Source organism: Rhinichthys klamathensis, unplaced genomic scaffold (assembly GCF_029890125.1).
Source record: "Rhinichthys klamathensis goyatoka isolate OS25496 unplaced genomic scaffold, OSU_Roscu_1.1 h1tg000366l_1, whole genome shotgun sequence".
In the NCBI taxonomy this organism is placed as follows: Eukaryota; Metazoa; Chordata; class Actinopteri; order Cypriniformes; family Leuciscidae; genus Rhinichthys; species Rhinichthys klamathensis.
Genome location: NW_026606875.1, coordinates 804953 through 822500, shown reverse-complemented (window position 1 = coordinate 822500; position 17548 = coordinate 804953). Strand labels below are relative to the sequence as shown.

The 17548-nt window shown below is 38.3% G+C and overlaps 1 protein-coding gene across 2 annotated transcripts in view; it reads right to left on the bottom strand.

Moving 5' to 3' along the window:
- The window catches only part of syde2 (synapse defective 1, Rho GTPase, homolog 2 (C. elegans)), a 45775-nt gene that overhangs the window by 12673 nt on the left and 15554 nt on the right, over positions 1 to 17548 (bottom strand). For both annotated transcript variants that reach the window (XM_056233316.1, XM_056233317.1), the window contains exons 2-3: positions 14503 to 14817; positions 6539 to 7665 (exon numbers count right to left, since the gene is read on the bottom strand). In XM_056233316.1, coding sequence (XP_056089291.1) covers positions 6539 to 7665; positions 14503 to 14817 — 1442 coding nt within the window. The remainder of the gene's footprint in view (positions 1 to 6538; positions 7666 to 14502; positions 14818 to 17548) is intronic.

The following is a 17548-nucleotide window of genomic DNA, read 5'->3' as shown; positions in this document are numbered from 1 at the left end:
TTGTCTGTGTGTGTGTGAGTGTGTGTGTCTGTCTGTGTGTGTATGTGTGTATCTGTAGGTGTGTGTGTGTGTGTGTGTCTGTCTGTGTGTGTGTGTCTGTGTGTCTTTGTTTCTCTGTGTGTGTGTATCTGTAGGTGTGTGTGTGTCTGTGTGTGTGTGTGTGTGTGTGTGTGTATGTGTGAGTGTCTGTGAGTGTGTGTGTGATTGTCTGTGTGTGAGTGTGTGTGTCTGTCTGTCTGTGTGTGTGTGTGTATCTGAAGGTGTGTGTGTGTGTGTGTGTGTGTGTGTCTGTCTGTCTGTGTGTGTGTGTGTGTGTGTGTGTGTGTCTGTGTGTGTGTATGTGTGAGTGTCTGTGAGTGTGTGTGTGATTGTCTGTGTGTGAGTGTGTGTGTCTGTCTGTCTGTGTGTGTGTGTGTGTGTATCTGAAGGTGTGTGTGTCTGTGTGTGTCTGTCTGTCTGTGTGTGTGTGTGTGTGTGTGTGTGTCTGTGTGTGTGTATGTGTGAGTGTCTGTGAGTGTGTGTGTGATTGTCTGTGTGTGAGTGTGTGTGTCTGTCTGTCTGTGTGTGTGTGTGTGTGTATCTGAAGGTGTGTGTGTGATTGTCTGTGTGTGAGTGTGTGTGTCTGTCTGTCTGTGTGTGTGTGTGTGTATCTGAAGGTGTGTGTGTGTGTGTCTGTCTGTCTGTGTGTGTGTGTGTGTGTGTGTGTGTGTGTGTGTGTGTGTGTCTGTGTGTGTGTATGTGTGAGTGTCTGTGAGTGTGTGTGTGATTGTCTGTGTGTGAGTGTGTGTGTCTGTCTGTCTCTGTGTGTGTGTGTGTGTATCTGAAGGTGTGTGTGTGTGTGTGTCTGTCTGTCTGTGTGTGTGTGTGTGTGTGTGTGTGTGTGTGTGTGTGTGTCTGTGTGTGTGTGTGTATGTGTGAGTGTCTGTGAGTGTGTGTGTGATTGTCTGTGTGTGAGTCTGTGTGTGTGTGTGTGTATCTGTAGGTGTGTGTGTGTGTGTGTGTGTGTCTGTCTGTCTGTGTGTGTGTGTGTGTGTGTGTGTGTGTGTGTGTCTGTCTGTCTGTGTGTGTGTGTGTGTGAGTGAGTGTGTGTGTGTGTGTGGCCTGGTAAACCCTACGTTATGGGGACAAAATGTCCCCACAAAGATGGCAATATCCGAAATCCTTGTTCGTGTGGGGACATTTTTTGGTCCCCATGAGGAAATCAGCTTATAAATCATACTAAGTGATGTTGTTTGAAAATGTAAAAATGCAGAATGTTTCCTGTGATGGGTAGGTTTAGGGATAGGGTTAGTGTAAGGGAATAGAATATACAGTCTGTACAGTATAAAAATCATTATGTCTATGGAAAGTCCCCATAAAACATGAAAACACAACATGTGTGTGTGTTAAACTCTAAATATGTCACCCAGAGGAAATAATAGCTTGTTATAAACAGCCGAGGAGTTCCTGAGTCCACCGAAGGCTTCCTCTGCTCTTCCGCTATAAAGGACACACTGACCCTGGCTTCGCTTCGCTGTGGCTCTCAGTGACCGCAGACTCAGAGCGGACGCTAGCCTGACATGCACTAACCCAGGAATGTTTGATTTGGGCGGCAGCCACACGTCTCCACCAGACTCTGCCGGTGTCCGGAGCGGCTCTGTGGAGGTCAGGCTAATGCGCAAACACAGCAATAATAATTCAGAAAGTTTTAAAGAGAATTTATGAATTCAAAGGTGCAGTTCACCCCAATATAAAAATATAATATAATAACCATGCAATTTTGTTGTATGGTAAAAGAGTCTCTAGTACGTCCAGCCTATAAGAGCGTAAATAAACATGAGCGCGAGACTAAAAGTTGCATTTTTAGAAGAACTATTCCTGGTGCTCTTCAGGTGTCGGGCAAAAATTACTGATGTTTTTTTTTTCAATTAAAGGAATGTACTATATTTTACTTTGATAATGTTTTTTTATTTCATATTTAGTATTTTTAGGGGATTTTTTGGTACTACATTATATTTACGCTTAAAAAAAGTTACAGAATTTTACGTTTATTGTTATGAAAAATGCACAAAAATACTATTTTCAATTGTTATATGAAATCTATATTTTCAAAAACACATTTTACTCTAAAACCGCAAGAAAATCAAAGCCATAAATCTAAACAAGTTGTGCTCCAAATTTGAGCTTCATAATAAAAAATAAAAAAGAGCGTTCAGTGAGAGTGTGTTCGGCTGCAGTACCGAACGCTTCCACTAGAGGAAACTCTCCATTCATTTCCAATGCGTCATTTCTGACCGCGAGAAACACAAGTGAGACGATTTATTTCAGGACCATTTAACCTTTTTGTGTGTTCACACACATAGCAAGTGCCAAAACCTTTACCACGTTTCGTACCATTCCGATAAAGTAAAAAAAATAAAACGTACAATTTTTCGGTCAAAAATGCCCAGAGAGCACCAGAGGGTTAAACAGGCAAGACGGGCTGGGGAAAAACCCTCACGGCACACAGCCAATCATTAACCCACACACACACACACACACTGGGTGGATGTTTTCCCGCGGCCATAGTTCATAAGAAGCATTCCTTCAGCATACGTGACCTTCGCATGTCGTGCGTCTTAAAGCAAACTATAAAAGCTTTAGTAAAGTTCCCACACACACTGTGATCAGCAAAGCTTTGACCTTAAAACAAGTTCACTTATTTCAGTTACCAAGAATAGTATAATTCAGTGAACTAAATACAGAGCAACCACTACATAGAATATACTTCATATTAGCTTTAAAAGGGCAGTGAACACAATTAATGTCTCAAACTGTAGTGTGCTGCATTGCTGTCACATGACCAAGCATACTCACATTAGTAGAAACATATAATTATCGTCTCAGAAATAAATGCAATAATTGCACATTTGTGCATTTCTGTGAAAAATGTCCTTTTTAGCTGTAGTGTACTTAAATACTGCACAGTATACACTGCATACAGTATATAGTGCAAAACAAACGAGAACAAAGCTGAAAAATAGTATGCAATAGTGTGAAATATGCAATAACCGATGTTTTAAACTAGTATGCTGCACTTGTCACATGATCTCACTACGTTACATGAATCCAGGAACAGTTCTTGTTGGTTTTGGCTACAAATGTAGTTGTTGCTTCAGATGCTAACAAACCTTAAATACTGCATACTAACTTAAAATAGTATGTGACTTTTTATGAACATTTTGGCCGATACCGATAACCGATAATTCTTTAAGTTTGAAAGATGATAACCGATATATTGGTTATACACTCAATCCAAAATTTTATACAATTTTCAAGAGCCTGATTACAAAAACAAAACTCTCACCATTAAAAGCCATGTTGCAAGCACACAATTATAAAGTTCTCATTATAATTTTACGTAGCTTATATGACAGACTTGTTGCAAATTAAACTCAACTGTATTTTCCTTTCTTCCAGTCATATTTAAAGCAATTGAAAATAATCCATTATTTATCGGCTTTAATATATCGGCCAAATTTTCTTATCAGGCCGATACCGATAATATTAAAAATAAACATATATCGGCTGATACCGATATGGTCACCGATATATCGTGCATCCCTAGCTACACAGTTGTCACATGACCTTGCTAGGTTACATCATCTAAAAAAAATTACAGCACAACAGTGCAACTTCAAAGAAGCGCAAGAAAAACATGCTAAACTTGATATGCGGATATACTGTGTGTATATATATACATACAGGTGAAACTCGAAAAATTAGAATGTCGTGCAAAAGTTAATTTATTTCAGTAATTCAACTTAAAAGGTGAAACTAATATATTATATAGACTCATTACATTGCAAAGTGAGATATTTCAAGCCTTTATTTGTTATAATTGTGATGATTATGGCGTACAGCTTATGAAAACCCAAATTCGTGAAAAGGTTTTCATAAGCTGTAATCCATAATCATCACAATTATAACACATAAAGGCTTGAAATATTTCACTTTGCATGTAATGAGTCTATATAATATATTAGTTTCACGTTTTAAGCTGAATTACTTAAACTTTTGCACTATTTTCTAATTTTTCGAGTTTCAACTGTATATATATATATCAGATATATGGGCTTTAGCTGTGGATTTAGCATTCGGAGGCTAATAACACTTCACGGTCATCTGAGGTAAAAACGGCAACTTTAAAGCCTTCCCAAAGGATCTACTTTACACCAAAGGGGCTGAAACTTTCTCAGCTGGTCCAGAATGAGATTGACCATGTGTGTGTATTGGGGTACATCTGATCTGAGAACAGCAGACAAGAGTTGTTTTGAGGGTTGACAGCAGACACACTTGGTGGGATGAATGGACGAGAACAGCATTAAACTCTGGGTGACACTGTAACAGAGACAGATTGTGTGTGTGTGTGTGTGTGTGTGTGTGTAACGGAGATGAATGGCTAGAACTTTGGCAATATGCCTGTGCACACAAACCATGGAGAGGCCTTGCTAAGCTTGTTTGTGTGAGTGTGTAATGTCCATGGACAAGGACTTTAGAACGGTTGGCGAGCTCACTTTTAACTAAAGCCTAACAAATGACAGAAGACACTCATACACTTCAAGGCAAAGTGCGTAATTTCTGGGCAACTAGGCTACATTCATACTGCAAGTCTTAGTGCTCCATTGTTTTGTTTAGCGGTTGATAGAGTTTTTAAATGTGGATAATATCGGATTTGAGTGTGAACTGGTCACGATCTTGAACTGACCCGCATGTGCAAAAGATAAACAAAGATTTAGCCACAGCCATATCACCATATAGCCTAACACTGGTCACCTACTGAAGCTAAGCGCGGGGGGGGGGGAGGGCAAACTCATCCGGAGGTAAACTCATCCGTTTAAATTATATTAAGCCTTAAAGTTCTGCATAATTAAGGGCGTGGCCACTTGAGTGACAGGTGGATTGCCGCTGATGTCACTGCTAGCCGCTTGTCTGCTGTCTGTTAGCGTCACGTCACCTCAGCTAATCCGCCTCGCTGCACATTTTCATTTATCCGGGAGTGACGCTGCCAAGATAGCGACGGCCGGCTGCACCTACTTTGGGCTTCAAAAATGCTCTTTAGAAACACTACGGGTGATGTCACACACACTACGTCCATATTTTTTTTAAAGTCTATGGTCCTAACGCCCCAGTATAGTGATGGGAACACTATACTGTAACAAGCACCATCCTTCAGATGAGACATTAAACCGAGGTCCTGACTCTCTGTGGTCATTAAAAATCCCATGGCACTTCTTGTAAAGAGTAGGGTTGTAACCCCGGTGTCCGTTTCCACTCAATTGGCTCTTTCACTCTCTCTCCTCTCCACCTATAGCTGGTGTGTGTTGAGCGCACAGGCGCCGATGGTGATGCACTGGCGATCGCATCATCCAAGTGGACGCTCCACACTGGAGGTGGTTGTGGAGAGACCCCTGACATGATTGTAAAGCGCTTTGGGTGTACAGATGTACAAGCACTATATGAAATGCAAAGATGGCATGCAGCATGCTGTCATACAGAAATAAACATGTAGGTAGGGCTGCACGAATAACTGCAAATGACATGAAATTGAGCTGTGCTGCACTGACAAGCTGCGCATAAAATAATCGCAGCCTTTGCCAAATCCCGTGTGGTTTCCTTTTGATTAATCGTGCAGCCCTACATTGGGGCCACTGAAGTCAAGGTTTACACATTCATTTATAAGTGGTGCAAATTGGTTTCGTGCGATAAGAAGGATCCAGAAGGATGGGGAAACAAGAGAGCAAAGTTGATAGTTTTGCTTGTATAGAGCTGTCAACATTGTGAGACCTCACGGTCACTCCACTGACTACCTTGGCAGCTGTCTTCCATATTAATATGGAATATCAGATATGGGACATTTCGCCTGCAGTCTGAATCTAGCCATAGAGTTACAAGAGTGCGTTATTTTGGGGCTACTAGTGGGATAAAATTAAACTGCAAAACTCCAAGCACACATTTCTACAGCTCTTTCTGACTCATCACTGGTAGTCCCGTTTCAAACTCTTCTAGGACTCTTTTGAAGGTGCCACCTTATGATGCTGCTCATAAAGTCGGCGTATCAATGGCTTATTTATAGGAGAACTTTGTACCGAGTAATTTGGCATCAAAATAATTACACAGTTCACCTTTAAATTGGAGATTTGATTAGGAACGTCATGCAGGTTAAAGACTCTAAAAGATCTGCTCCCCTCACTCACCTGACAACCCCTCCTCTCGATCTCAGAGATGCATTTCACGAAAATCAAGTTTCACAAACATTTCTACTGCTCTTTCTGACCCATCCCTGGTAGTCCCGTTCCAAACTCTTCTAGGACTCTTTTGAAGGTGCCACCTTATGATGCTGCTCATAAAGTCGATGTATCAATGGCTTATTTATAGTTACAGATTGAACTGGAATATGAGAACTTTGTACCAAGTAATTTGGCATCAAAATAATTACACAGTTCACCTTTAAATTGGAGATTTGATTAGGAACGTCATGCAGGTTAAAGACCCTAAAAGATCTGCTTCCCTCACTCACCTGACAACCCCTCCTCTCGATCTCAGAGATGCATTTCTCGATAAGCAGTGGAACCATTAATCCAGAAGCTTCCCGTTCCACCACGCGCCGAGCCTCTACGCCGAAAACCTGCGTTTCGTGACCCCCCTCCGGGCCATCGAGTGAGTTCTGCCTCTGCTCCATGAGACTCAGCTTTACGTAGATCATCCCACGCGGTTCCAGACGGACCACAAGCTGGTGTGTCTTACTCACGCGAAACAACGCCGGGAGAATCACGGATCCATGGCAGCACACCCGGTTCCGTCGTGGCGTTGATTCCCAACTGAAGACCACAAGTTTGAGGTGCTGAGCGTTCTCCAACTCAATGTTAAAGGTGTGGTCCATGTCTAGAAAGGCCGTGCGACAGGTAAGCAAAGCCGTACGAGCTTTATTGACAGAGTCCACCTGAATGGCACAGTAAACATTGCGGGAATCGACCCGCGGTGGCTTCAAGTCCTCTGCCCCATAGAAGTGCAAACTCATTAGTCCCGAGATGAACGTTAGGCACTTCGGCTGCTCGGAGAAACTGTACGATCGGAAGGCATCGATATCCAACTCTGTGCCGGGGAGCTTCGGACTTCCGCCATTCCCATTGGGATCTCGGGCTTTACAGTTTTTTCTTTCAGAGTTCCCGTGTTTTCCCGACTTGGCCACAAGTTCAGGCGAGTCTCCGTCACTTAGATAACCTCCCTTACTTGCCGATTTGGGAATGCCGCCACAGTTGCTCCTTCTTTTATCAAAGTTGTGCTGAGTAGAAACACTGCTGTCAAGATGGTACCGCCAAATCACATTACCACTCGCCAATGCAGTCGTAACACCCGACGGAGACAGTCTGGGCCGGGACTGGCCCAGTTCTGCAATCCCATTGGCTCTAGGTGAGTGAGCCCTTGGTTCTGATTGGCTGTTGCTGATGGACACATTGCTAGGGTTCCCTTTAACGCTAAGCTTCCGACTAAGATCAGGCAGTTTCTTCATCTTCATAGAAAGTTTCCGGACAGTCCGTGGTGACTTGATTTTATCGGGAAAAGACCAGTTGATAGCTGTGCTCCTTTTAGCTGGGTTTGGGCTAGAAGAAGGAGAAAGTCCACCAGTGGATTGCTCTGAAGGATCTATGGGAAGAAAAGGAGGGTTCAATAAGTAAATTGCTCCTAGTCGTTGTGAAAAACCAACCCTAAGTCTTGTGGGAGTACTTTTTGAAGTCCATGCTGTGGTGCAAATCCACCTTTTAATGTTGTTTATGTGTCTATGTGGTGTTTTTAATATGCTTTAAGACAAACCATGTGTAAGTTCATAAGTCGACAGCATTGCTGAGTATTTTCTGCTTTAAACTGCAGTGAACCAAAGACAGTCTCAAAAACACGGTTTGAAATCGCTGGTGTTTCTGACGTCACAAACGACCTTGTAACCAATCAGATCAACGTGTGATCGTCAACCAGTGGATCTCTGAGCTGAGTGAGTGAGTGGAGGCGGGGCTAATTTGCATATTCATAGAACCGCGCATACTAAATGAGGCAAGGGTGTCGAGTTACACTCAAGCTATTTTAAGGCATAAAGACATTATTATCAAGGAAAAAACTTTTAAATATGTAATTTTGGTGATCAAAGATGAGTTTAAAGGGATAAAATTATTGACTACAAGGGGACTTTAATTAAATCATTATTAAAGAAACATGCACACAAAAACAACACAAAAAAACCTTATTAAAGTTGATAGACGCTTTAAAGTAATTTTCTAGAACTGCATGCCCAATTCTTTTCTGAAAGTAACAATTTGGGAGCAACTGGCGCTTAATAGTTCAGCTGCACATATGACCACTTCTTACATCTTCAGTTATTCAAAGACTTACAGTCAAACCAAAATTTATTCCGACACCAACATTTCTCACATTATCATGGTTTATTCGCTATAGTTTACAAAATGGTAATAAAACATGAGCAGAACTCAGAGTTCTCAGATCAGTGGATATTTGACTGGTTTTGTCCGTCCTTCTGTTAGACTCTCACACATTAATTATGTTGAATATCTGTCAGCTGTTAAATTTAACTACACAATTAGATAATACCAGTTTAGCTCAACCAGTGACCAAGCAATGCTTCATGTTGTTCAGTCTGTGTGTAAGAAGAGCATTAGCCATTACAGAAAACACACTTCAGCAGAACAGGATCAGCTCAAAGTGGAGGAGTCATTTCTGGTCCTGAATCTTTATAAATGTCACTGGTAGTCACTGTATGAAGAATATTTGGGTATAATATGTCACAGTTTACTTTATTTTGCTCTCCTCACTTACATAAATGAACTATAGTGTCCTGATCACACTAGTAAAAAACAAATTGAAAAATTATATCTGGTGTCTGAATAATTTTTGGTTTGATTGTATCATCAAAGTATTCCATCCTTAAGTAATATGTTGTGTGCCTAAAACAAGCCCAATAAATGGACAAACTTGACCCATTATCCATAATTCCTTCCTATTCCTTCTGGCCTGTTCACTCCTGTTTACTCCACAGGATTCCCCCTTTGCTCTGCACACATACAGTGCTTACACAACTTAATAACTACATATATCCAAAAAAAATTCCCTTCCCAGCTCAGCCACACACATCAAAAACACGGAACATCTGTGGAAAATTCCAGAGCGGAGCGTTTACCCAGACCTTCCTCTGGCCGAGAGCGTAGTGGTTAAAGGGGGGGGATGATTATGATTTGCAGCTCATTTGCATTTAAAGGGACACACACAAAAACGGTGTGTGTTTTTTGCTCACCCTCAAAAAGTGACAATTTTACCATGCTATATAAAAATATCTGTGGGGTATTTTGAGCTGAAACTTCACACACACACTCTGGGGACATCAGAGACTTATTTTACATCTTGTAAAAAGGTCATTATAGCACCCCTTTAAATCGCTCCATCATAATTAGATTCGTAGATTCCTTTAACGAGAGACTCCTGGCCCTTGGATGCCGTTATCTCCTCCACTGCACTTCACCGCTACGAATCAGATTTCTATTAAAGTTGTAAATTAGCCTCATTTCTCTCCCTTGCCCTCTCTTCCTCTCTGATCACATGACATGTTCGTCTGCTTTAATACAACAGTGGCTCTGTTGCCGGAGTTTAGCCTCCTTCAACACCCAGCGTTTGATGTGGTACTAACCCGCCCAGATAAAACAAAGCCCCGATTCTGTTAGAGAGAGAGAGAGAGAGAGAGAGAGAGAGAGAGAGAGATGCGACAGGGAATCACACTTTAGGGTTGCGGTCCAAAAAAACAGCAGTGTTTACTTAAAGGGACAGTTCAACCAAATATGAAGTTTTTGTCATCATTTACTAACCATCTTATGTTGTTCTTGTGCACATGGGTCGGGTGCATCCATTACACACACACACACACACACACACACACTCGCACACACTCACGTACGCACTCACAAACACACACACACACTCACAAACACACACGTCACATGCACTCACACACACACACACACACACACACTCACAAAACACAAACGCACGCACAAAACACAAACGCACTCACAAACACACACATCACATGCACTCACACACACACACACACACTCACAAAACACAAACGCACTCACAAACACACATGCACTTACAAACACACACATCACATGCACTCATAAACACACACACGTACTCACAGACACACGCACTCACACACACCTGCTCTCGTCCACTCAGAATACAGCATCTCTTATCAAGACAAAAACACATTAGATTAATCTAAAGGGTTTATATCATGAAAAATCCCATTTCTATAAACATACTGTAAGTTGTTTGTATATACATTGTGTATCTGAAAGAGTTGCTAATGCTCTTTGACTCTGTGTGTGTGATTATTTAGCATTTCTGATAGTGGCAGGTGTCAGTGGGTCGATCTGGTCACCAGTCACACTAATTATAGAGTGTCAGAAGACATTTTACAGCCTTAAAACTGTCACACACACACACACACACACACACACACACACACACACACACACACACACGGATATACAAAAAATAGAACACCCCCCCCCCCACACACACACACACTCTCACTCACACACACACACCCACTCTCACTCACACTCACACACACACACACACAGACACAATCACAAACTAACACACACACACACACACACACACACTCACAGACACAATCACACACTCACAGACACAGACACACACTCACTTACACTCACAGACACACACGCACGCACACACACACACACTCACACTCACACACACACACACACACACACACGACTGAAGTGTTTATCTGCGATGGTGCAGTCTGATGTCATGGACTGTGTGTTGAACTGATCCCAGATCTGCTCTTTCTCTAAATGATTCAAAGGTTTCAATCAGAGCCACAGAATAAAGCTCAATTACACACACACACACACACACACACAGACACACAGACACACACACACACACTTCATTAATACTTTAAGGCTCGTGTTTAATGCATGAGTGTGAAGATGAACTGAACTAGTGCCAGGAGGAGGAGTAACTGCAGACCTCCACACCAGAGCTGTCATGAGCTCCAATGCCTTTTCATTATATGTTTCTCTACAATACGTTTAATACCATTTAACACATATTAAAATATTGTTTGCAGATAATTTTAGCATTCTGGGAAAGGAAGTGACTTCATCATTCATCATAATCCATATAAAGAATTATATATATTAAATATAAATATGAAATATACATGTATATATATATATATAAATAAATGCTATAAATGCATATTGACATCAAATTTGAATGGTTTTTTTTAAATATATATTATAAAATAGACAAATATTTATATATAAAATACACTTCAAAATTACATGGACGTAATTCCAAACCATAAGCTAATGTGTGTTTCTGGAGTTCCCACTCGAGTGATATAAAGTGCAGCGATTAATCGCATCCAAAATAAACGTTTACATAATATATATGTGTGTGTACTGTGTATAATTATTTTGTATATATAAATACACACACACATGCATGTATATATTTAAGACATATTTGCATGTATATACTGTATATATATTTATACATCATTTATATTATATATAAATATTTTATATATTAAAAAAACACATTTTTTCTTAAATATATACATGCATGTGTGTGTATTTATATATACAAAATAATTAGACACAGTACACACTCACTCACTCACACACACACTCACACACACACACACACACACACACACTCACACACACACACACACACCTTTCGCAATGTCACACACTCTCACACTGCCTTTTGCAATGTCACACTCAGATCCGGTTACCTGCCACCCAGGGGATTATGGGTAATATTAGCGTCTCCGTGTCATCAGTGATGTCAGAGCGAGAGCTGGATCTGTGTTTGAGCCGCTCGTGTTTCACACACACACACACACACACACACACACACACACACACACACACACACACACACACACTTTCAAACCCACACACACACTCTAATAAACAAACAAACACACACGCTCACACACATTCTAAAACACACATACACTCACACTCTCATACACTTTCAAACCCACACACTCTAAAACACACACACAAACTTTCAAACCGACACACACACACACACACACACTATCAAACCCACACACACACTTACACACTTTCAAACCCCCACACACACACACACACACTCTAAAAAAACAAACAAACACACACACACACACACACTCACACACTATCAAACCCACACACACACTCACACACTTTCAAACCCCCCCCCACACACACACACTCTAAAAAAACAAACAAACACACACACACACTCTAAAACACACACACAAACTTTCAAACCGACCCACACACACACACACACACACACACTCACACACTATCAAACCCACACACACACTTACACACTTTCAAACCCCCACACACACACACACACTCTAAAAAAACAAACACACACACACACACACTCACTCACACACTATCAAACCCACACACACACTCACACACTTTCAAACCCCCACACACACACACTCTAAAAAAAAAAAAAAAAACACACACACACACTCTAAAAAAACAAACAAACACACACACACTCACACACTATCAAACCCACACACACACACTCACACACTTTCAAACCCCCACAAAGACACACTCTAAAAAAACAAACAAACACACACACACACACTATCAAACCTACACACGCACACACTCACAGACTTTCAAACCCCCACACACACACACACTCTAAAAAAACAAACAAACACACACACACACACACTCTAAAAAAACAAACAAACACACACACACATTCTAAAAAAACACACACACACACACACACACACACACACACACACACACTCAACTCAACTCCACCAACACACTGAATAACTTTACTAAAAACTACTGAAGAAGAAATAAATATTTACATGAAATTTCTAAATATATTATACAACAAGTACTATATATTTATATATCTGAACTACGGGTTTATCATGATCAGCTGTAATACGCCACACGCCGCTGGTGCAAACACTAATGACCCAGGAGTGTGTGTGTGTGTGTGTGTGTCGCTGACAGCTTCACTGACAAGCCTCTCTAATACGCATGACTGCATTAGTCAATAATCTCACACATTCATAACACACTAAATATAGATCTGATGATATGATCCCGGTCATAAACCCTGTGCCGTGACCCTTCAGCCGGAGCGGACTCATAATAACACTGATATTACAGATCACATTCATATTACAGAAACATCTGTGTGTTCCAGAGTGAAGCGCAGCTCTGTGCTCACTCACACACCACAGCTCATGCTCTTATTAATCAAACATCTGTGGTCTGAAGAAATATTTAATGCAACCATTAATGCAGTAATGTTATCCTGTAAAATAAATAAATAAACAATAAAAAATAATTATTATTAAAATAATTTCTCTCAAAATATTTATTGCACAGTGCAATGTTACAATAGTAATATTCCTTATTTTGTTTAATATTTTTAAGTATTAAAAATAATAATATTATAATAATAGTAATTATCATTATATTATAATAATTGAATTACAATAGTAATATTTCTTATTTCATTTAATACTTTTATTTAATAATAATAATATTAATAACAATAATAATTATTATTATATTTTATATTACAATAATATATACTACTACTACTGATATAATGACAATGATAATCATTATTATTATATTTTGTATTAAAATAATTAAATATTACAATAGTAATATTGCTTATTTTGTTTAATATAATTATGTCATAACAATAATCATATATTAGTAATATTTCTAATTTGTTTAACATTTTTATTTAGTAGTAATAACAATGTAATGATAATATTATTAAATACTCGATTACATAACATCTCTTAAAATATAAATGGTACAATAGTTTTTGATTCATATTTTTATTTAGTAATAATAATAATAATCCTCATATAACAATAATTATAATTTTAATTATTATATTATTATAAAAACATTTTGTTTAATACTTTTATTTAATAATAATAACAATAATTATTAATATTATATTTTATATGACAATACTTGAATTGCAACAGTAATTTCTTATTCTGTTTAATTTTTTATTTATTTATCTTTTTAACAGATTATTATGTAAGGTCTTTATACAACACTGAAAACATAGTTATGAATATGATATTGCATTTCTGTCAACAGATCCTCCTAAATATTATGTATTACACATTTAAAGGTGCAGTCTGTAAGAATGACAGCTAGTGGTGGAAACAGGTACTGCAATTAAAAATATCGGAGATGGTCGTTTCTCCCGCCTCCACAGACTCGGTGCTCACGCGGGTCGCCAGTTTGAGACACGCAACAAGAACGAACGCAATTGACGATGAAAATTGGCATTCCAACACGGAAAACGAACATTTCAAAGTAAAACAACTAGCATAAACATTTAAAATACCTGTCGCTCTGACGGTGAGGTTCTCCTCCTGCGTTTTGCACGCGAGTGTCGGTCTTTCGCCGGCTCCGTCGCCGTCGACCACAGGACCCGTGTGAGACACCGTGATGGCGGGAACGCAGTGGGGCTCCTCGTCCTCAGGAATGGGGTTGTACCAAATCTCGCCCTCGTCGTCGGCGTCGTTGTCGTCGGCTAGCCGGGGCCTGAGAACGCTCTGCTGGAGCCAGTTGCGCTTTTTGGAGACGGTGATGTGGTTGAACGGTGCGAAAAGGTCTCGCGGATACACACCTGACGACCCGGCGACACACTCCATCGGTGCTACGAAAGAAAAACGCAAAACGTCACAAAGGAAACTTCGATTTATCGCTAATTTAAAGGATTTTTCTATGATTAGCACATCATGCAAGAGCGTTCGGTTAGAACAACAGTGCATAATCAAACTGACATGAAATATATTTTATGGGTGGAATATGAGTTTAAATTAATGAATCTGTGATTAGCACAAAAACATGCAAGTCCATTCGGTTTGATCAAGCGAAAAAAAAAAAATCGAATCTAAAATCCGGCTGCTATATCTTTCAGTAATGATAAAGCTGATATAAAATAAAATATAAGTATTAGATAAAAAACTTAAACTAAATTAATATTAGATATTTTGCCATGGAATAAGTTGTAAGTACTAAAATTACTAACTGAAATAAAAAATAAATGTAAATAATTTAGGAAATATTTAACGCAAAACGAAAACTAATAAACTGACAAAAGCACTAAATAAACTATGAAATCTGAAAATAAAAAACTACTTCGAAATATCAATAAAAACTGCATAATACTAAAATTCTAAGTCTACAGTTATTTTTCTATTTAAAAATATTTTTTTATATTTAATTTGACAAATGCAGAAAATGTGATAGTTGTAGTTGGAAATATAAAAAATAAAAGCTACTTCAAAATATCAATACAAACTAGAGTTGTATTTCTATTCAAAGATATTTTTCATATTTGATTTGACAAATGACAAATAAATTGATAGAAAAAAATAAAAATAAATAAAAGCTACTTCAAAATATCACACTCCATCGGGGCTATGAAGAAAAACGCAGCAACTCTCTCTCTTGAATCTGCAGTTCCTCCACTGGCCACTAGAGGCCGGCTGCAGAAGAGACTCAATCCGATAGACCCGCATGTTAAAATGCCCAACTTTACAGCAGAAAAAAACATGTTTACAGTCTGGTGCAAAAAGTGGTTTTGGTCTATATAGCTAATGTTGCCCTTCATGACGACTGTGAGAGGGGTGAATTTTTTTATAACTCATCCGTTTAAATGATATTAAGCCTTAAAGTTGTGCATAATTAAGGGCGTGGCCACTTGAGTGACAGGTGGATTGCCCCTGATGTCACTGCTAGCCGTTTGTCTGCTGTCTGTTAGCGTCACGTCACCTCAGCTAATCCGCCTCGCTGCACATTTACGTTTATCCGGGAGTGATTAAAAGAGAAATTAATCAGAAAACATCTGTAATTATCTTTCAGTGATGATTCCTGACGGATGTTTCAATGCAAACAAAGCGTCTTTCTTGACGTGCGGGTGAAACACTGATTGATGGATTACACGAGACGCGACTGATTTCAGGAAGTTGTTCTGAATCTTTCATTACTTCTGCAAACTAATTCTAATATTTGCAACTAGTGTTGTTCTCAATAAACTACTCAATAAACATTTTTGTTAATTGAATAAAGCTGAAATAAAATATAATAGGGATGCACCGATATGAACATTTTATGAAAGCCGATAACCGATAATTCTTTATATTTGAAAGTCGATAACCGATAATTGTTTATATATTTGAAAGCCGATAACCGATAATTCTTTATATTTGAAAGCCGATAACCGATAATTCTTTATATTTGAAAGCCGATAACCGACAATTGTTTATATATTTGAAAGCCGATAACCGATAATTGTTTATATATTTGAGAGCCGATAACTGATAATTGTTTATATATTTGAAAGCCGATAACCGATAATTCTTTATATTTGAAAGCCGATAACCGATAATTCTTTATATTTGAAAGCTGATAACCGATAATTGTTTATATATTTGAAAGCCGATAACCGATAATTCTTTATATTTGAAAGCCGATAACCGATATATTGGCCGATAAATCTAAATACAAATTTTATATCATTTTTGAGAGCCTGATTACAAAAACTTAAGTTTCACCATTATAAGCCATGTCCCAAACACACAATTATGATGTTCTCATTATGATTTTATGACAGACTTGCACTGCACATGTTGCACTTATTAAAGTGATTCCAATCATATTTCAATAAATTTAAAGCCATCATGTAGAACAGTGCATCTGAAGAGTCTCAGCTGAAGGAAATAATACATTATTTATCGGCTTTAATATATCGGACACATTTTCTTATCAGGCCGATAACGATAACATTAAATATGAACATATATCGGCCGATACCGATACGTTGCCGATATATCGTGCATTGCATTTAGAAAATATTTAACAAAAAAAAACTAAAACTGATAAACTGACAAAAGCACTAAATAATAAACTTAAAAACTACATAATACTAACAGTAATACTGTTGTGTAAGAGAAAAGAAAGAAACAACACTGTAAATGTGATAGTTGCACAGTTGAAAATATAAAAAAAGGTACTTCAAAATATCAATAAATCTATAATAGTATATAAATAATGCTAAGTTTACTAATCATCTTTCTATTTAAAAATTGTAATTTTCATATTTAATTTGACAAATTCATAGAGTTGAAAATATAAAAATAAAAACTACTTCAAAATAAAAATAAAAATTATAATAGTATATAAATTATGCTAAAATAACACGTTTACAAGTTTTTACTATTTAAAAAAATACATTTTCATATTTAATTTGACACAAATGATTTTTATATATTTATTTATATAATATTTTAAACTATACAACTAACTTTCATTTTGTCAAACAAAATATGAAAAAATGTAAAAGAAAAAAGAACTTGTAATTTTAGTATTATTTATATACAATT